This window comes from Capsicum annuum, chromosome 11, assembly GCF_002878395.1.
Source record: "Capsicum annuum cultivar UCD-10X-F1 chromosome 11, UCD10Xv1.1, whole genome shotgun sequence".
NCBI lineage: Eukaryota > Viridiplantae > Streptophyta > Magnoliopsida > Solanales > Solanaceae > Capsicum > Capsicum annuum.
In genome coordinates, this window is record NC_061121.1 from 16,780,674 (window position 1) to 16,802,282 (window position 21,609).

Consider the following 21,609-nt stretch of genomic DNA (forward strand, 5'->3'; position numbering starts at 1 on the left):
AACCTTCTGTAACAGAAGCAAGGATCTGAAATAATGCAACCTTCTGTAATATCATTTCAAACAGATGCATCAGTTCTAAAACACTGTTACTGCGTGTATATATATAAATAGAGGCCGAAATAGTGCAGAAAAATTTTACTGCATTTTTCCCTGGCATTCTTCGGAATTCAAATAAATTTTGTCCAAAAAAAATAGATCTCATCGATCGATCAAATTCAAATCCAAATCCAAATCCAAAGCCGAGCCGAGCAAGCGACGACGACGACGGGGCGAGGAATCATCTATTTCTTGCCTCACTTGCCATGTGGAGTAAGTGTTTCCCACTATAAACACTCTCAAGTTCTCTTCTTCCACTAATATGGGAGAAAGAGTAAACTTACCAAAATTGAGTACACTTTCCATTTTTGGTGTTAACTCAATTTTTTTTCCTCTTCCACTTGATTTCTCCATTTTCCATTCAACACACTTTCATTACAATGAACCCAACAATCCCCACATGAATGGGGAATGACTATTTATCATAAAACTTTTACAAGTATGTGATTATCAAGCAAATATTGATTGTATCTGGATAAGTGGGTTTCCCTTTAAACTTTCTGTAGTGAACATGCATCGGATGCACTCGGCCAATCGGTAGATTTGATATCTTTGAACCGTCGAGCTTTAATGTACACCTAGATAAAACATGTCACACAACCAACCTTTTACAGTTTATGGTTCTTACGGTTTTATTCTTTTCAGCCATGAACACGTCCCGATTTTCATGAGACCTTAGAGAATAGGCCTTTATTAACATTCTCTTTGAAGCGGCTTCCACTTCGCCCATAAATAGGTGATTTCTAAACGTTCAATCCTATATATTAAACTATTTGGTTAAATCTGTCAAATTTAGATAATCATTAAAAGACTTTTCACCTTAAGTCTTATTCTTGTTTACTATACATTGTCTACATCATGAGAATGGGTTGGGTAATTGACAATGTTGAACCTGTCAGACACAACTTTGTTTAATCTCCTTGAACCTAGCTTTTGGGATCTCCAGTCTGCTAGGTAGAGTTACTGCCATTCTGACTCGTCCTAGGCCTTAAACCCATTTCCTTAGATGTCCTTTCTACTCCTTCTCTAGATAAGCCTTTTGTAAATGAATCTGACACATTATCCTTTGACTTTACATAGTCTACAGTGATAATTCCACTAGAGAGAAGTTCTCTTACGGCATTATGTCTTCGTCTTATATGATGAGATTTACCGTTATACATCATGCTCCCTGCCCTATCTATTGCCACTTGGCTATCACAGTGTATACATACTGGTGTCACTGGCTTGGGCCAATACAAAATATCTTCCAAGAAATTTCAGAGCCATTCTACTTCTTCACCGACTTTATCTAAAGTGATAAATTCAGATTTCATTGTAGAGCGAGCGATACAGGTCTGTTTGGATGATTTCTAAGAAACTGCTCCTCTACCGATAATAAATACATATCCACTTATGGATTTTACTTCGTTCGATCCAGTGATCCAATTTGCATCACTATATCCTTCAAGCACCGCAAGATATTTATTATAATACAAAGCATAATTTTGAGTGTATTTAAGATACCCCAAAACTTTTTTTATTGCCATCCAGTGAGTTTTGTTGGGATTACTCGTGTACCGACTTAATTTACTGATAGCGCATGCTATGTCTGGTCGTGTATAATTCATTATATACATTAAACTTCTCAATACTCTTGTGTACTCCAATTGCGAGTCACTTTCACCTTCATTCTTTCGAAGTGCAAAGCTTGCCTCCAATGGAGTCTTGGCAATACCGAATTCTATATATTTGAACTTGTCAAGTACCTTTTCGATATAATAGACTGTGACAATGTCAACCCTTGTGGAGTTCGATGGATTCTTATACCTAAGATCACATCTGCAACTCCAAGGTCCTTCTTATCAAACTTGCTCTCGAGCATTCGTTTTGTTGCATGTATGTCAGAAATGTCTCTACTGAAGATAAACATATCATCCACATATAAACATACAATGACTTGGTGATTTGAAGTGTCTTTAATATAAACACATTTATCACATTCATTTATTTTAAATCCGTTTGCCAACATGGTTTGGTCAAACTTCGCATGCTATTGGTGCTTGCTTTAGTCCATATAGTGACTTGATAAGTTTATACACCTTATTTTCCTGTCTTGGAACCATAAAATCCTCAGGTTGTTCCATGTAAATTTCTTCCTCCAAATCTCCATTTAGGAATGCGGTTTTCACATCCATTTGATGGATTTGAAGATCATATACCGCCTCCAAGGTAATTAACATTCGAATCGAGGTTATCCTTGTTACTGGCGAGTATGTATCAAAGTAATCAAGGCCTTCCTTCTGTTTGAAGCCTTTTACTACAAGTCTTGCCTTGTATTTGTCAATAGTACTATCCGCCTTCATTTTTCTTTTGAAGATCCATTTAGAATCTAAAGGTTTATTTCCGTGAGGAAGGTCAACCAATTCCCATGTATGGTTGTTTAAGATTGAATCAATCTCACTATTGACTGCCTCCTTCCAAAAGGATGAGTCTGACGACGACGTCGTTTCTTTAAATGTTTGAGGCTCATTTTCTAAGAGAAATGTTACAAAATCCGATCCAAACAAAGTTGACGTTCTTTGATGTGTGCTACGTCTTGGATTTTCTTCATTATGTACATTCTCACTTGGTTCATCTCGAGGTCGTTTAGATCCTCCGCTAGATTGTTCGTGTCTAATTTTATACGGGTAAATGTTTTCAAAGAATTCAGCATTGTCTGATTCAATTACCATATTTTCATTAATATCCGGATGTTCATATTTATGAACCAAAAATCGACATGCTTTACTACTTTTAGCATATCCTATGAACACGCAGTCCATCGTTTTAGGTCCTATCTTAACCCTTTTAGGTGTAGGAACTTGAACCTTCGCTAGACACCCTCACACTTTGAAATATTTCAAGTTAGGTTTCCTTTCTTTCCATTTTTATAAGGAATTGATTGTGTCTTACTATGGGGAACTCTGTTGAGTATACGAATTGCCGTAAGGATGGCCTTTCCCATAAGTTTTGTGGTAAACCAGAACTTATAAGTAAGGCATTCATCATTTCCTTCAAAGTTCAATTTTTCTTTTCCATAATTCCATTAGATTGAGTTGAATACGGGGCCGTAGTTTGATGGATTATTCCATTCTCTACACATATTTGCTCAAAGGGAGATTCATATTCTCCGCCCCTATCACTTCTTATCATTTTAATCTTTTTGTCTAACTGATTTTCAACTTCAGTTTTATATTGCCTAAACGCATCTATTGCTTCATCCTTACTATTTAGCAAGTAAACATAACAATATCTAGTGCAATCGTCAATAAAAGTTATGAAATACTTTTTTCCACCACGAGATGGTGTTGACTTCATATCACAAATGTCAGTGTGTATTAAGTCTAAGGGATTAGAATTCCTTTCAACGGACTTATAAGGATGCTTTGCATACTTCGATTCCACACACGTTTGACATTTTAATTTATTCCACTCAAAGTTTGGCAAAACTTCTAAGTTAATCAGTTTTCGTAACGTTTTGTAATTAACATGGCCTAAACGTTCATACCATAAATCATAAGACTCAAGCAAATAAGACGAATTCGAACTTTTATTCATTTCAAGAGTCATTACATTCATCTTATAAAGGCCTTCGGTCAGATAGCCTTTTTCTACATACATTTCTCCTTTGTCAACTACAATTTTTCCAGAAACGATTACACATTTGACTCCGTTCTTATCTAGGAGTGAAACAAAAATTAAATTCCTACGTAACTCCGGAACATAATAACACATTATTCAGTGTCAAGACCTTGCCGGAAGTCATCTTTAAGCAAATTTTTCCTCTTCCCTCCACCTTAGCAGTAGCGGAGTTGGCCATGTAGAGCATTTCTGCTACTTGAGCCGGATCAAATGACGAGAACAACTCTTTTTTTGCGTAAACATGGTGTGTGGCACCTGAATCCATCCAGCATTCGCGTTGATTCCCCACCAAGTTGCATTCCGTGAACATAGCACACAAATCATCATATTTTTGGTTGGACTCAATCATATTCGCTTGGTCCTTTTTCTTTCCTTTCTTCGGGGCTCGACAATCTATGGACTTATGGCCAATTTTGCCACAATTGAAGCATTTTTTCTTGAACTTTTTATTGGGTTGATTGCTTCCATGTTCAACTTTCTTTCTTTTCTTCGAGTTGTTTTGACCATCTTCTACAATATGTACTCCACTCATTGTAGAATTTCCCTTTGACCTTCTTTCGGCAGCTTTATTGTCCTCTTCAATACAAAGTCAGACAATAAGATCTTCAACGGTCATCTCCTTGCGTTTATGCTTTAAGTAGTTTTTGAAGTCTTTCCACAAAGGTGGTAGCTTTGCAACTATCGCTGCTACTTGGAAAGCATCATTCACAATTAAACCTACAAAACAGTTTATGTGAGTATTAAGAACATTTTTAATTTGTTCAACTAAGGTATTTTTCAAAAATATACCTTCTGCTAGGAGATCATGTATGATGACTTGCAACTCCTGTACTTGAGAGACAACAGATTTGCTATCAATCATTTTGAAGTCCAGGAACCGTGCAACAAGGAGTTTCTTAATTTCCGCATCCTCCGCTTTATATTTCCGCTCAAGTGCCCCCCACAGTTCCTTTGATGTCTTGGTTCCACTATAGACATTATAGAGGTCGTCTTGGAGACCATTCAGAATATAGTTCCTGCAAAAGAAATCCGAATGTTTCCAAGCTTCTACAATAACGAAGCGGTCTTTGTCCGAGGTTTCCTCGGGCACCTCAGGAGCGTCTTCGCTAGTGAACCATTATAGACATAAAGTGGTGAGGTAAAAGAACATCTTTTGTTGCCACTACTTGAAGTCAATGACAGAAAATTTTTTTGGCGGAGCATTTGTGCGACTTGATGTGGCAATATTATTTGCCCCCACAGACGTTGTCACATCCATCATTTGACTTTCAGTTGTCATTTTTCCTGTCACCACAAGACAGAATACTTAGTATTTTTCAGAATATTATTTATAAAGTTAAATAACTTGAAATTCTTCTTCTTATTTCTAGTTAACGATGAAGTTTTTATTACTTCAAATCGTCAACCGAGTGAACCTTAACTTGTGATAAAGATTTTATGTCTTCTAATCACTAGTTAAATTTAAGCAGAGTAGAAAGTCTAAGCTTTAATCTCCAAAAACAAGCAATACAGATTCTGTAAGGTTTATTCCTTAAGATTGTTATTTTCACAATATATTCGGGTATGCAGAATCTGTATATTGCAATAACAACTCCAACTCGAGTTCAAGTATGAACAAGAACACAATAAAGTATTAAATACCCTCAACACAAGATCAAAAAGACCTTTCCAAGAGGTGTATTTATTTTTCAGAAAATAAAGATGAAACAGAAATGATTAAGGCCAAGTCGTCTGAATTCATGGATTTTCCTTAAGGAATAATTCCCCTCACTGTACCCGAGGTTATGGAATCTTCCTCCCAGGATAAAATGGCCTTCAATCCGACTATAGTGGTACCTTAAATAGGCGGATCTTCGAACACACTCACGGTTTGAATGATCACACTTAGAGTATTTTTAAGACAAGAAGAAGAAGTTTTTAATCTGAAAATTTCTGTATTTTCTATATCATAAACCTGTGGATGAAACCAGGTTTATATAGCCACTAGATGCCCCTTTGAAAAGGTGGCATTGGTTCATATTAGAGGTGTGTCACTCTTCCTGAAAATGCATGTCTCTTCACTTAAATAATGCAATAATTTTCTGAAACAGTGTGTACTTTCATTGAAGAGTTGCAACTTTTTGAAACTGTGCAATCTTCTGTAACAAAAGCAGTAATCTGAAATAGTGCATCCTTCTGTAAGAGAAGCAACAACCTAAAACAATGCAACCTTCTGTAACATCATTTCAAACAGATGCATCAGTTCTGAAACACTGTTACTACGTGTATATATATAAATGGAGGCCGTAACAGTGCAGAAGATCATTTGCCGAAGCCGAGCCGGGCGAGCGACGACGACGTCGGCGTGAGGCATCATCTATTTCTCGTCTCACTTGCCATGTGGAGTAAGTGTTTCTCATTATAAACACTCTCAAGTTCTCTTCTTCCGCCAATGTGGGAGAAAGAGTAAACTTGCCAAAATTGAGTACACTTTCCATTTTTGGTGTTAACTCAATCTTTTTTTTTCTCTTCCACTTGATTTCTCCATTTTCCATTCAACACACTTTCATTACTATGAACCCAACAAATACTACATGCAAAAAATACAACTATAACTAATGCAAGCATAGCTAACGTAAACATTACTAATTCATCATATTTTGCATTAATATTCTTATACAGTCTACCAAATGATCCCTTCAAAGTCATAAAAGTCGATAGATATGAAAAGTCATGTATAGTATTTTCTTCCATAAATAATAGACCTCAAAGAAAATTCAAAAGAACCTACATGGAAAGCCGAAGACGACTCTAAAGAAACTCACCACTAGTTTATATCTTTATCTCTTTGTCATTCTTTCAAGTGGAGATACATTTCACAATGCAAAAAGCAGGTTGAAAATCGACAGACGCCTTCGATTTATTGACTCAAACCAATCCAAAATCGATCATCTTCGTTGTCATCGATCTTTAGTTCATCTTCATCAACCTCCAATGTTGTCTTTCTCTACAGAAAATCATCGTACCCTATGGACAGAGATCATTGAATCAACAAGGAGCATATCTAGTTTTGGCCATTTTCATAGAATTCAAATCCTCTTCCTCTTGCCTATCGTTTTCTCTCTAATGGTATATCCTTCTTTCCACCTCGCCCTCTTTCATCCCGAATATGATTTCATCAGTTTCGCACAACTTGAATTTTCCCACTTTTTCCTAATGTCCACTTTCGAAATTATTGTACCCATACTATACGCTCTGTTTTTGTCTAACTTTTTCCTCCATGGAGTAATAACCACAACTACATATAGCGCGGTTCAAGAGTTGTTGCACGTTGGACATATCAACCTTGTTTCGTCTATTAAATCTATCGTAAATTCTTTCTTCCCACTTCTCTTCACCTCACTCATTTCGCAAACCATTTTCATTTCTGTTGCGCTTCTTTTTGCCCTTATGTTGGAGTTTGTAGTCCAAAGCGTTCAATCTCTCGGATTAACTGAACTCAAATGCGACTCGAATCACTTGTTTTGGGTTATTCCGGTCCTGATTGTGCTTGTGACATTTCTACTATGGCTACAAGTGAACTGGTCTTTAACTTATTTGATACCAACGGTTGAACTGGAAAAGGTTTTGTTGCTGAGACATGCGCCTAAGGAGAAAGTCTTTGCAACCAAAGTGACCGGAGGTTACAAGACACTAAGGAGATGGGTAGGTTTTGGGATTCTTATGTACTATGGGCTTGCTATTGTAGGAATGGTGGTTTATTGTGCCATGTTTTTGGTCAGTGTGGGTGCAGCAAAGGGTGCAATGTGGACTAGCTTTGAGGTGATACTGAAGACTGCTCTGACTTCAGTGAGGAAATATGTAGTGGTTTGCTACTATCTCCATCCATCTTTACTTGTATACTATTGACTTGATACACGCCTTAAGATATAGTAATAAACACTGAAAACAAAATCTTACTCTTTAAATACAATATATTAATGCTTCGGAAACTGCATTGGGTAATAAATATTATTTAATAGCAAGGGTAAAATGAACACAAGATGATAGATAATTTATAGTTTTCCAAACTGAACAAATATTGGTTAGAGATGTTTTGTATATTTGACAAGTAAATATGAACCGAAGGAGTATTTTCTTTTTTTTGGCTACATGTTATTGTTGCTATGAACGATAGAAAGGGTATTTCGGATATGTTTTCGACTTACCTAAAGCATGCCAAACCATTTGAAAAAGGGTATACAGACACGAGAGCAATAACAATGATGAAATAATGCAAAATGAAGAGCATTATAATAACAAAAACATAATGTCATTTCCTAACACAGAAAATATTTGGTGATAGGTGAAATAGAACAACTTACACAATAGCATGACTTTTTCTCATCATCCAATGGCTCTCCTTTTGACCAATCTATGACCGAAGAAAAATGAGTTTGTCGCTCTTTTTCGCATGCTATATGTAGCAGTGGTTACCCCACACAGAAAAATCAGGGACCAAAATAGAGTAAAAGAATTTTATCATCTTCCAACACACCTATCTTAATCCACTTTCGCAGTCCCCTCCACACCACTCCACCCTTATCTCACATTGTATTTGTCTAAATTACAAACAAATGTTTTTAAAATGATATTTTTTTATTTGTTATAGCTTATCCTGTAATGGTGCATAGAACAGATGGTCATGACTGTTTACATGGCTGCTACTTGTACGTTTTGTGTTGATAGTTGGTTAAATAAAATATTTATTTATCAAAAAATAAAAACAAATTACTTAAGTATCGAACACAAGAAATAAATAAACCATTTATTTTCTTAAAAAATATTTTTCAAGAGAACATTTTCCATGAAACAAATATTATTTGGGACTGGGAACAAATCATGCTTATCAATCTAAAGAAATACAGTAACTGTCACTGTAAGTAATTTATGAAACAATTCTCTGTAGAAGAAGAATGAATAGGTAGATAAATCAGGGACTTTTTTTGTATCTTTCTTTTTTTTTTTTTATCACAAAACATTTTTAACTTCACTTTGGACTAGAGATGTTTGTAACCTTCAATGAAGCATGAATTGCATTTATCATAAAACCAAAGAGTAATAAAGGGAAAAAACTGAATACAGTTGCCACTTTCATTTTCAAGTACGGCTGGGAAGGGGGGGGGGGAGAGGAAATCTAACAACCAAAGCTCTCGACACACGGTTCTACATGGTATATGCTAGAAATATCTTGATCAAATCTACAACGAGCATAGCTGAAATGTCGAATGGGGCATAAAGAACTGGTACAGCAACAGTTTTTGCAGACCTTTAGCCAGTCAATCCTATGCACAAAGCACAATTCTATGCATGAATAATCTATTTCAAAAGTGGGTTCAATGGAGAATTCAACGTAATACTTGACTAGCTCTTGAATTTGATGTCATGAAGTGAAAAGGTGCCAATGATGCTCCGAGGGTAAATCTTCTTTAATTTTTTCAAGTCTTTTTAGAATATCCAAAAATGAGGGTCTCTTGCTCATATCTGGTGCCCAACATTGCTCTACCAACCTGCAAAAAAAATGATTGGATTTAGCGAAGCAGAAGCAATGAGCTGCCCACCGTCATTTTGCCTTGGAAAATAGCCGAAAGAAATGAACTTTGCAGTGCATATTATCAAACTTAAGGTAGCAAGAGGTCAAAAAAAGTATATCTCATATTTCACTTCACAAGAGATCTAGTGGATGCTTCTGTGTGATTGTCATATCAGTGGATGTGTGAATAACAATATAATTATAATAAGAAAACTAAAGACATGATCTCACACCGGTTCTTTTTATTCCGAAACCCATCCAAAAACTGGATCGTTATAGAATCCAAGTTGTTCTACACCTATATTTTGGATTTTTTGTATCTGGTTAGCAAGTCTCCAAGGTGGTCTCCATTCTTTTACCAAATTCATCCGGACATCTATATTTACCAAACCATTCTGCAGATACCTCCACAAAGTTCCATCATTTTAATCTAAATTGAGATCTCCCTAAACCATAGGATAATTTTCCCATGCTCCAATTGCAAAGAACGTTTGCTGATTAAGTCTAATAACAAAGAACTTCCATATGTTGCCCCAGCAGTTAGAATGCCTACAGAGCTCACTGAAAGAGGACCTTCGCAGCAACTCAGCAAGTAATCTCACTTTTGGAAATTCCAGATATTCCACCCCTCCCTGTAATCTCTACCATGCTTTATTACCTTTGAATGCTTTCATCCAGTATAGTTCATCTTCTAACTGTGTGACATTTGTCCATGTTGAAGCCCACCCCGTTCAGTAATTTATGTAGTGTGTCAACAACAACAACAACAACAACAAACCAGTGTATTCCCACAAAGTGGGGTCTGGGGATGGTAAGATGTACGTAGTCCATACCGCTACCTCCGGAGAGGTAGAGAGGCTGTTTCCGATAGACAAGGCATAGATTGTATTATTGTAAGGTGCTTCAAAAAATAGCGGGTATCAAAATCCAGTTTGGACTTACTCTTTCAATTCTGGGGTAAAACCTTTTGCCCTGAACATAGGCCTGTGTCCTTCTGACACATACTTTGCTGCTTCATATGGTTCATAGTGGGATAATGGTGGATCACCCTCTAGCATCTGCACCAATAGAACATTCATTGACGAGTTATTTGTTTCATTGATCATGTTATTCCTAATCCTAACAGGCAGAGGCAGACACCAGAAGTTAGAATTACCTCATATAAGATCATTGCGAAAGAGAAAACATCAACCTTCTTGTCATACTTCCGGTGCTTGAAAACTTCAGGAGCCATATAGCGGTCTAATTTTTAATTATAGAAAAAGATATCACAAATAAATAACTACATTTGAAAGAATGTGTGAAACAATTGAGGGAGGATTACGACATTGTCACTTACAGCTCCCCGTCTCCCCAGTCATTTTATAGACATCATGGGAGTTCTGAACCCTGATTAGTTTGCTTAAACCAAAGTCTCCAACTTTCAAGTGGTCTGCATTGGCATTGACTAGAAGAACATTCCTAGAAACATCGACACATTCAGCACTAAAGCTAATTGAGTTATAACAGTAGCAGAGCCTTGAAGAGAAAAAAACAGACCTGGGCTTTAGATCTCTGTGGATTATAACATTTGGCTCATTGTGAAGATAAGTCATGCCTCTGCCCACAGAAACATCAAACATTGCATAAATAAACTAGCAATGCAATTTAAAAAAAAAAAAAAACTAGGCATTGGAATTTTGGTTAAATTGCCAGATAACTAAATCTCATAAATGGTATGCTACGGCTAAACTATGCCACAGGTCAGAAAGATCTACTGAGAGTATAGTAACTTGTCAATGTTATGAGGACCATTTTCTGAATGCACATTTTTTGTATTTTCCCTACAACTAATTCAACAGACTAGCTACTGTAAAAAAAGAAAAGTTTTGGACAGAAGGTAAACAGGAACAGAGTGAGCGACATTTAGTCCATCAATGATGCTTACCTACATCAATCGGTGTGAATAGGCAACTCAAAACATAGCTTACATGAGTTTCATGAATCAAAAGGCATCAAGAGAATTTTGCGTTTTCCTAGGAAAATGGAATATGAAATGCTACCAATTAATCATACTACCTTGCTATATCCATAGCAAAATTGATTGCTGTAGATGAACTAAGAGCACCTTTTTCCTTGAGGTGCTGATGCAGATCGCCCTACAACAAATATATGCACCAAATCAGAACAGGTACATCAAGATAAAGAGATTCAATGTTCAATCAAATATAGAGGAAATACAAAACCACATACCCCCCTTAAGTATTCAGTTATTAACATTAAGGGCTTTTTCTCAGTAACAGCTCCAAGAAACTGCACTATATTTGGATGACGGAGCTTCACCAGCAAATTTACCTCATGCCTGAAATCCTGACTGCATGAAAGGAATTAAATAAGGCAGAATCAGTAGCAAAGTAAAGTATCAAAAATTAATTACTGCAGCAGGTTATATAAATCTGTATCAAGTTTAAAGAGACCATTGTGAATTAAGAATACTGACAGCCTTTGGGTAACATGTGAATCTTCTTGATCCACTTAAATTCCAGTTCCGCTAAAATATTAGCTGAGTAAAGATTCTTTATAACTAGAATGTGATTTATTGACGATTAGAGGATGTGACATGCTTGCAAAAATAGCATCTTCTAGTTATTGTTTTGTTCAATGATGTAGAGAACTTTAAAAGTCAAAAACTAACAGATGAGACCAAAGATAAGCTCCTGTCCTCCTTCTCCTCCCCCTCGGCACCCACCCCCAAGAGAAAAAATGTGAAACTTGACAACAACAGAAGCCAGCACAACATATCAGAATCATATATACAGGATATTGTAGTGCTAACCCCACAACAGAACTTACATCACCAATCGATCATCCGAAAGGTTTGGGAGGATGCGTTTAACAGCTACTGGTGTTCCACGCCAACAAGCTTTTAAGATCTCACCAAAAGACCCCTATCAAAATCAGCCGCCATATTAGATACATAAATGGCAACCTCGCTAGCATATCGTTATCCATGATAAAAAAAAATAGAATAAGCAATTAGAATTCAAGCATGACAGCATCAAAAATAAATAGTTAAAAAATAAGAAGGTTGAAGCAAAATGGACAGACAACTTCACAGCAGAGACTGTCCCACTTCTTTCTTGTAAGTTTAGGAATTTAGTAACGGCATCAAAAAGGTTAATATAGAATCATCTCATCCAGTTCTTAGACTATAGATATTATATAAAAATACCAAAGGGAAGCTTCAGTTGAAAAACACCCAGACCGACGGTTCCAAGCACAAAAATAGTCCAGCTTTCCTGATTCTGAGGCACTTTCTGTTTTGGAATGCACATACAATGTTTTGTTTTTTGATAACCGTGGTCTCTGGGCCAGCTTGCGCACCTCGACTAAATCCACGGGATACCTACCACCTCCCACCAGCATCAGGTACCAGATAACTTTGTCTACCTAGGCTAGAACAGATGGGAAGAAATCACCTAGTGTTTGGTGCTTGTCTTTGCTGGGGATTGAACTGGTGCTCATCCCAACTTCATTGAACCACTAGGCCACAACATTGGGTGCTAAACAAATTATATCGAGTACAACTATTTACACCTTTTGAAATTCAAAAAACTTAGCATAGTCGAGATTTTTCATTCAACAACACCCCACAGAACAAGTGTTAGCTTAACCATCATAAACTCGCTTCAATTGCTTTTACTTGGGAGAAACCTCCTAAAACGGAACAAACAAGGGAACACCAAAATTAGTCCAAAAAACAGTCCACAAAATGGAAGAAATCCGTGAACCCTTTTGGAGACCAAGTCTCGGCTTCCTAAGAACACAATAACAAGAAGATAACAAGGTGTTGATTACACCAAATCAGCGGACAACAAACTAGATTAACAACATAAGATGATGAACAAGAAGACACAAGATTCGGATTTAACAATAACAACAAGAACACAAGATTACAACACAAACACTAAACAAGATTACAAGAAGGTAAAATGATAGATAGATAGACCACATGAAGGTATAACTTAAGAACCCAAGAATGGACACTCTTGGACCCTTAACACTACACACAACAATAAATCTATCTCTTACGTGACACAAGATCGGATTCCACCTCTCTAGCATCAACGTTTCCAAGCAAGCAACAACAAAAGAGAATCCACCCTATTGTTGTATCCTAGTTTCGGTGGTCACTCTTCTCACTAGAGAGAGCTTGTTACAAGTCTTACAAGACTCCCAAATATCATCCAAAAACTAAACTAAAAACCCTATAATGTTCCTTTTATAGCTATAACAAAATATAAGTTAAAATGACCAAAAGGCCCTTCAAAGAGTGGGCACCCATCTAGTGTAATTTATGGGCTGATTTGGGTGCATTTTGGACCTCTTTTACACTTCAATTGCACGTGCCAAGGCTCGGGTCCAACACGCACTCTCCTAAGTCCATATCCGTGATTATTCCCGTATCATCCTCTCCATCTTGAGAGGAATTTGTCCACAAATTCACGGCTTCACCTCATTCAATTGGTCACTTCAAAGGAAACCTACTCAAAAACAGTCCGCAAAACATGAAGAGCCCGAAAGCTCAATAATAACAAGGGACGTATCAAAAAACGAGCTAAAAACAGCCCACAAGAAATGCACAAAAACAGTCCACAAGCTAGCCAAACCCGAGAGCATAATGACAATAAGTCTCGGATCCAACATCTTCATTTTGACCCTCGGCCTCCTCTCCCTCTTGAGATTGGCCTTCAATCTCATCCGACTCAAGTCTCCTTCTATCATATAAGCATCGCCGTAGACTCCATATCCTTCATGTCTCTCTCTACCATGTTCCTCTTCTTGGATGTGTCAGTTTTTGGAAAGGGAAGTTTTGGTTGAGAGGCTCGATTTGGTAACGTGGAGCTTCGGTTGTGGAGCTTGGATGGGAGGAAATTGGCTTCCAAGTCCTCCTTGTTGGACTTGATCAACTTGTGGGGGAAGAAGTGGTCTATCTTGTTCTCGATTTTGAGGGCTATTTGGAGCTTGGCTTGTGGTATTATGTGGTTGTCTTGGAGGATTGGTCATTGGAAGTAAAGTTTCGGGAGTAAAAGCACGAGAGTTCCTTCGACTCTCCATTCGATCCAACCACTCACGCATAGTTACCACATCCGAGTCAATTTTGTTAAGACCCGCATTTGCCCTAGCAAGGTCTCGGGACAAAGTATCAAGGAGGACCAAAATGGTTTCCATTATGGCCAAGAAGTTACCTACAAAACAACAAACAAGTTAGTTGTACAAGAATGGTCCTTACACTGCCTCTCTATTGTTTTGGCTCTCGGATTTTTTTTTCTCCCTTTGATCTCACAAGTGTCGTAACCTTGCTTGTACTCCGTGAGGCAGTAAGAGGTGGACCAAGTATTACAACGACTCAAAAGGATAAGACACACAAAGGAACGTATACACGAAGGACGGTTTCAAAACTAACTTACAATCTAAAACTAGCTTGTAAGTTAGTAATGGAATCAACAAACGAAACTAAAGAAACAACACAATGAAACTAGAAGATCAAATTTTGAGCTTAAAATTTTCGTGTGAACAGTAACTTGGGTGACATCGCATCATACCATTGGTCACGGCCCCATAATTAGTCACTAGTTGAAGTTTACAAACTTTAGTTACTATGTAATGGAAACAATTGGTTTTGGAGGGAAAGTATATGTCTTAAATCCCGTTTAAGTCTAATCTTCAAAAGGCAAGACTTGACTTTGTACAATTCCCACAAAATAAGGTCCCTTGAAACAAGAAAAATGGTTGAAAATTAGATGTTAAGTCAAGAAAGTGATGGCTCAAGTCTTCTCACAAACAACTTTACAACTTGTAGGTTCACCTTTTTGAATCTATGTTACACTTTGGTTGTCTTAAGTTGTAAGGTGAGATAAAGAACAGGATGAACACCACAACAAACTTCAAGAACAAATCAATAACACAACAACAATTTCCACCCCACAGCAAACATCAACACACATCACGGCCAATTTTAGTGTCAACACACGGCCAAGGTTCTTTTTGGTGTTGTATTTCGGTTTTAGCAAGGGTGAAGGTTGTGATGAATGCCAAGAACTCAACAACAACTTTATCAAGAGCAACAAAAACACCAACAACATCCAACTATAACAAGAAGTCCACACGTCCAAGAACAACAACTTCAACACACGGCCATGGTCTTGTTCACAACAACAACATCAATTTTTTTAAAGCTCAAATCTAGATCGACTCAAAGTGTTAATGGACAAGAATACTAACACTTGAAACAACAACACAAGCAAAATAAATCCTAGACCTAGACACACAACATTCGGCCAAGATACAACAACAAGAAGTTCAACTTCTCGGCCAAGATCTCAAGCTCAAGAACACATCTTTCTTTCCTTTTTTTATTTTTTTATTTTCTTAGCAAGAAAGCCTAAGATTGGTATTGTAAGAACAAAACCAAAGATGGCTTTGATACCAAATGATACGGAACAAACAAGGGAACACCAAAATTAGTCCAAAACACAGTCCACAAAATGGAAGAAATCCGTGAACCCTTTTGGAGACCAAATCTCGGCTTCCTAAGAACACAATAACAAGAAGATAACAAGGTGTTTATTACACCAAATCAGCGGACAACAAACTAGATTAACAACATAAAATGATGAACAAGAAGACACAAGATTCGGATTTAACAATAACAACAAGAACACAAGATTACAACACAAACACTAAACAAGATTACAAGAAGGTAAAATAATAGATAGATAGACCACATGAAGGTATAACTTAAGAACCCAAGAATGGACACTCTTGGACCCTTAACACTACACACAACAATAAATCTATCTCTTACGTGACACAAGATCGGATTCCACCTCTCCAGCATCAACGTTTCCAAGCAAGCAACAACAAAAGAGAATCCACCCTATTGTTGTATCCTAGTTTCGGTGGTCACTCTTCTCACTAGAGAGAGAGCTTGTTACAAGTCTTACAAGACTCCCAAATATCATCCAAAAACTAAACTAAAAACCCTACAATGTTCCTTTTATAGCTATAACAAAATATAAGTTAAAACAACCAAAAGGCCCTTCAAAGAGTGGGCACCCATCTAGTGTAATTTATGGGCTGATTTGGGTGCATTTTGGGCCTCTTTTACACTTCCATTGCACGTGCCAAGGCTCGGGTCCAACACGCACTCTCCTAAGTCCATATCCGTGATTATTCCCGTATCACTCCTCACAAAACACTATCCGTCATGCACTAATACAACACAGATTAACATATTTTATTAAAAAAACTCTAAAAAAAGGCTCAACAGTAGCCATCTTTGCATAGTACAGTTGCCACTTCATTTGAAATGATACCGGACAGGGTAGCTTAAACAGATTCAATTAACCTCCAACAAGCTTATTAGCAGCACTTCTAGTTTAGCAAAACATACCTTTCCAATCATAGCAGAATTTGAGAAGTCCAGCTCAGTAGGATCAATCTCCCAATCACACTTATTTGGAAGAGGAGGGGCAACAGCCCTTGGTTCAAAGTGGCTTCCATTTTGTCCCTGTAGCATATATTAAAACATTAAAGGCTATTAAAGACTAATCCTAAGAACTCAAAGACACCATATCTTGAAGAGGCAGAACATGCATAAGGTAAGAGAGATGTTCAGTAACTTTTTAAGAATTGAATTGAATGTCCTGATTCCAATGCTGTTAGCTTATTTTCATGTTATAATAGCGGCGACCAATAACTATTAACTCTTGGCTCATTCTTCAGGCGAGAGCTCCAATCAGTTATTTGCCAAAAGTAAAAGATTTTTGCCCAACTCAGGTAAACGATCTCCTAATCATGCCATCAATCTGCATATGGTCTGGGTCATCATCTGGCAGCTGTCTCTTTCTTAGGTAATCAAGAATCAACATGACCGAAATGGCGAATATGTCATGTCTTAAGAAGAGAAAAGGCCCCAGGCAAAGATTCACTGTTGCTAAAGGTGAAAACTATAGAAAAGTATCAAGGTTTTGCTAGGAGTTTAAGCCCAAAGGTGAATGCGAAGGAAATCGATAAAGTAAAAAATTTTGTGGATGTGGGAAATTCTACCATATATAAGTAGAATACCAAAAAGAAAAGAGCTTACGGAACAATGTGGGCATAATAAGTGTGTGATACAAGAAAGCATATCTATGCAAATATCTACAATTGAATGGTGAGAGGAATTGAAAAGAATCATAATTAAGTGAATAATGCAAAGTAAAAATTATGTCAATCAGGTTTGACAGCCATTTTAAATAATTGATCCAGACGAAAATATTCTTTAATGAAAATCTAGATGCTGCATTTTTTTTTTCTTTTAAATGGGGCCACCTAGTGCACACCTCGACTAATCCATCATTCCATTTGGTGTCCTTTTTCATCCCACAAACACAGATACCGGGTAAACCTAATCAACACGGCCAGAGCAGATGAGCCAAATTGAGTAGTTTTAGGTTTATCAATTTTAGATTTACTCACTAGTTTTCCCATGCTAAGTTTCTAATTTCCAATTCCTAACAACTAACATATGATTCCATATCCTTGACTTTTTTTTGGAGTGGATGAAGTCTTCCATAAGATTTGCTCAACGATCATTATATCACTTGCTGGTTTTTCATCTGTTCAGCAGCCCACACTTCACGATAGAAAAGTCAGTTCGTTGGAACTTGTGCACTCTTAGAACCTTGGTGATTACACCATAACGGCATAACCACTATCTAAGAAAGGCAAAGCGCCCAAATTACGCTACACCTAGCTTTATAATAACTGCAAATCACAAGATCAGTTAGTGTCAAATTAGGCTTTGGGCCAGACTCACACCACAAAAACTAGCTCAAATAAAGGAAGATTGCCGAAGTCTTATAAGGAGCCCAGGATAACATTAATTTACCGATATGGGTCATTTCATTCATCACCCCCTTTCACGCCCAGATCTGGACATTCTTTTGGGTTTCCATTGTCCAGTCAAGTATGTACACACTCGCAGATTGGGGTACTTCCAACCCCCGCAACGGTCCAGTGCTCTGAGGGCCCACGTCGAGCTTGGCTCTGATACCATGTCAAATTACGCTTTGGACCTTAACTCACACCCCAAAAGCCATCTCGGAGAAGGATTGCCCAAGCCTTATATGGAGCCCAAGATACCACTCATTTATTGATGTGGGACACTTCATTCTTTTTTTTTTTGGATCAAGAGGACACTTCATTCATTTGTTAGTTAATAAACAACTTCACTAGTTCATCAAGACCTGGATGGCTGGATGGAAACAGAGCTAGGAGCCTGATAAATATGCTAGCTAATATATCTTTTAACCTAATAAGAAGTTAATGCATTAAATGCTGATAAATCCAGGCTTTTGCAAATGGCAAACGACCATTACGAGAAATTAGAGATATCAAAAGGAAAAGGAATGTAACTCACATAAGATAGCCCACCATATGTCATTAACAATTCAATCATGCCAGATTTCTTAGCACCTTCTGCATCAGCTAGAGGCTGTCACAGACAATTGGAAACTTGGATCAACACAGCAGATTAGTGAAATTCATTCAAGAGTCAACGATTGCATAGATAAATTAGTGTGACAACTCACAACAGGCACATGGAAAAATTTAAAACACAGATGAATATGCGATACCAGAGAGATATGAAAGGGAACTGACTCTCCTAGGGAAAACAAATCATAGTGTTTTTCAGATAGCACTCTGAACAATCAATTGGATTACGAATGCCTCTAAACAAGGTCAGTTATGACTAACCAGTTTTTAGAGTAAAAACATTTCCAATACTTACAGAATAACATGAATGGATGGGAACCAAGGTTGTGTGATGTATCCTAGTGGTCAATGAAGTGGGAGAAAAATCTTGGAGATTAGGGCTTAAATCCCAACAAAAACAAAAATCGCTAGGTGATTTCTTGTCATCTGCCTAAGCCTTTATGTGCAAAGTTACCCGATACATGTTCTAGTGGGAGGCAGCAGGTACCTAGTGAACCAATTGAGGTTTTGTAAGCTTGGCACAGAAAACACCATTGTCAGATAATTATATAAGATAACATGTCTGAAAGGAAAGGAGGATTAGCTGTTTATTACCTTTGTAAAACTTTTTGCCATTTCCTTTTCCAATCATTCTGCTTTCCATAGCAATAATCTTTTTTTGATAATCGAAGAACCTGTAGTTTCCACCTTCAAAGCTCATAGGATAACACAACCACCACCTCTTTACTCTTCTCCACTTAAATACTAGTCTTAATTCACTAATCTGATTCTAACTCATAATGAGCATCTAGCACACATCTCATGCAACAAGAAAAGTACTCCAGCATTCTCTTTTAATTTTTCCTTCTAGTTTATATCATTGTACTTCTTGCTAAGCCTAAATGTGCTCAAATCAAAATTAAGACAAACAGTAATAGTACAGATAATATATCAAATACTTGTCATTGTTTAAACTGGTATTTTCAGAAATCTGAAATCCAGTTATAATTAGTACTCCCTCCATTCCAATTTATGTGGCACCATTCAAATTTCGAGATTCAAACTAGTCTTTGTTTGACCGTAAGTTTTTCTTATCTTTTAAATTTATTGAATTGTCAATTATTGTGACTTATACTACTTTTTTCCGTAGTTTTCGAATATGTCACTCATATTTCAAACAATTTAAAGATTTCATGCCGAATTCACGGTTGAAAGTAAACGGTTTGAATCTCGAATCGAACCATGTCACATAAATTGGGTCAGGGGGAGTATCAAACAGTTAACCAACCTAAACCACATGAATTTCACTGGTAACATCCCGTATACTTTTAGACTCGTGATTGCAAATTATCACAAGACATTATTTAATAGCTAAACACTCAAATTCAAACCTGATGCTTATATTTTTGTTTCATAACAAGAGAAGCTGAAACTTCAGTAAGATTCAAGAGATCAAATACTATCACAGTTTTGCTCCAAAAATCAGTATAAAGTAAGCATATCACAGTGCAACTACCAATTATCAGTTTCATATACACACTGTTGATTCATATACACCATTTTGTTGTTGCTATTGCTTCCATATTAGTTGCTATGTTGTCTTCACTGTCGTTTTTCCTTTTCATATCTACTTTGATTTGTAATACTCAAGCCGAGTGTCCTCTTGAAACAGCCTCTCTACCACGTAGCAGAGGTAGTGGTAATGTCTGTATACACTCTACTCTCGTAGTCTTAAATATTTGTTTCAAGAGATCAACAACTATCAAAATTTTGCTACAAATTACAGTTCTACTACAAATAATCATTTCCATACACACAAAAAAAGTCGTACAACTGTCCAACAACAAGCAAATGCACAAATATTACCTTATTTCTCCACCAATCCTGGAAACTCGCACACATGATATTTCAGATATGATGTAAACAAATTACAGTTATAGTTTTATTATTAGTTACCATCTCCATATATACACAAAAAAACTAATACAACTGTACAACAACAAGATGTAAATTTCAGTAAGATTCATGAGATCAACACCTATCACAAAGTTTTGCTCCAAATTACAGTTTTACCACCGATCATCAATTCCATATACACACACAAAGTGTAATACAATAAGCAAAAATGCACAATTTTTACCGTATTTCTCCAGCGATCCTGAGCGTTGACATCAGCGCCATAGTCAATCAAGCATTTAGCCACATCGATCCATCCATGTAACGCAGCAACATGCAGTGGAGTACGATTATCGTAATCTCTAGCTTGTACAAGTGTCCGATCTTCTTCTAGAAGCTTCTTAACCGCATTCGCATCGTTATGATGAGCGTGCCATAGTATCTGTGATGTTTTGCTTACTCTTGACTTTTCCTTTTTCTTCTCCGTTGGTATTAACGCCGGTGATTCTCCGGCGCCGGCGCCGGTGGCAGATGAGCCGGAGCTTCCTTCGCTTGCGCTCATTTGGATCGGTAAAATGGATTGCTCGTGTGTTCCGTTTCTCTTTTTTGAATGTGTGTACAAGAGTTAGTTTACTTTTGAGTTTCCCTATTTATTTGGGAGCAATAAAGGGAACAAATTGAATTTCTTTTTTTTTTCTTAAAGAAATGTGATTAATGGATATTCTTTCTTTTTTGGGTTGTCATTTGGTTTCTAATCCTCATATTAGAGCTCGATTAGTTTTAAATTTATATTAGAAGTAATTTTGTATTTGATATTTGATATTCATATTAGAGTCTGATTAATTTTAAATTTATGTCAGAAATAATTTTTCATTTGATGTTCAATACCCACTTTAGAATTC

The 21,609-nt window shown here is 36.9% G+C and overlaps 1 protein-coding gene across 1 annotated transcript; it reads right to left on the reverse strand.

Annotated features, from left to right (window-relative positions):
* Positions 1-8,786: 8,786 nt before the first annotated feature.
* On the reverse strand, positions 8,787-21,462 carry LOC107878251 (integrin-linked protein kinase 1). Its single transcript, XM_016725169.2, has 11 exons — positions 20,952-21,462; positions 18,756-18,830; positions 16,746-16,862; positions 12,143-12,237; positions 11,543-11,663; positions 11,369-11,448; positions 10,850-10,909; positions 10,650-10,771; positions 10,467-10,552; positions 10,253-10,368; positions 8,787-9,287 (listed from the first exon to the last, which is right to left on the reverse strand). The coding sequence occupies exons 1-11, from the start codon at positions 21,267-21,269 to the stop codon at positions 9,161-9,163; spliced, it is 1,317 nt and encodes a 438-aa protein (XP_016580655.2). The 5' UTR covers positions 21,270-21,462; the 3' UTR covers positions 8,787-9,160.
* Positions 21,463-21,609: the final 147 nt, after the last annotated feature.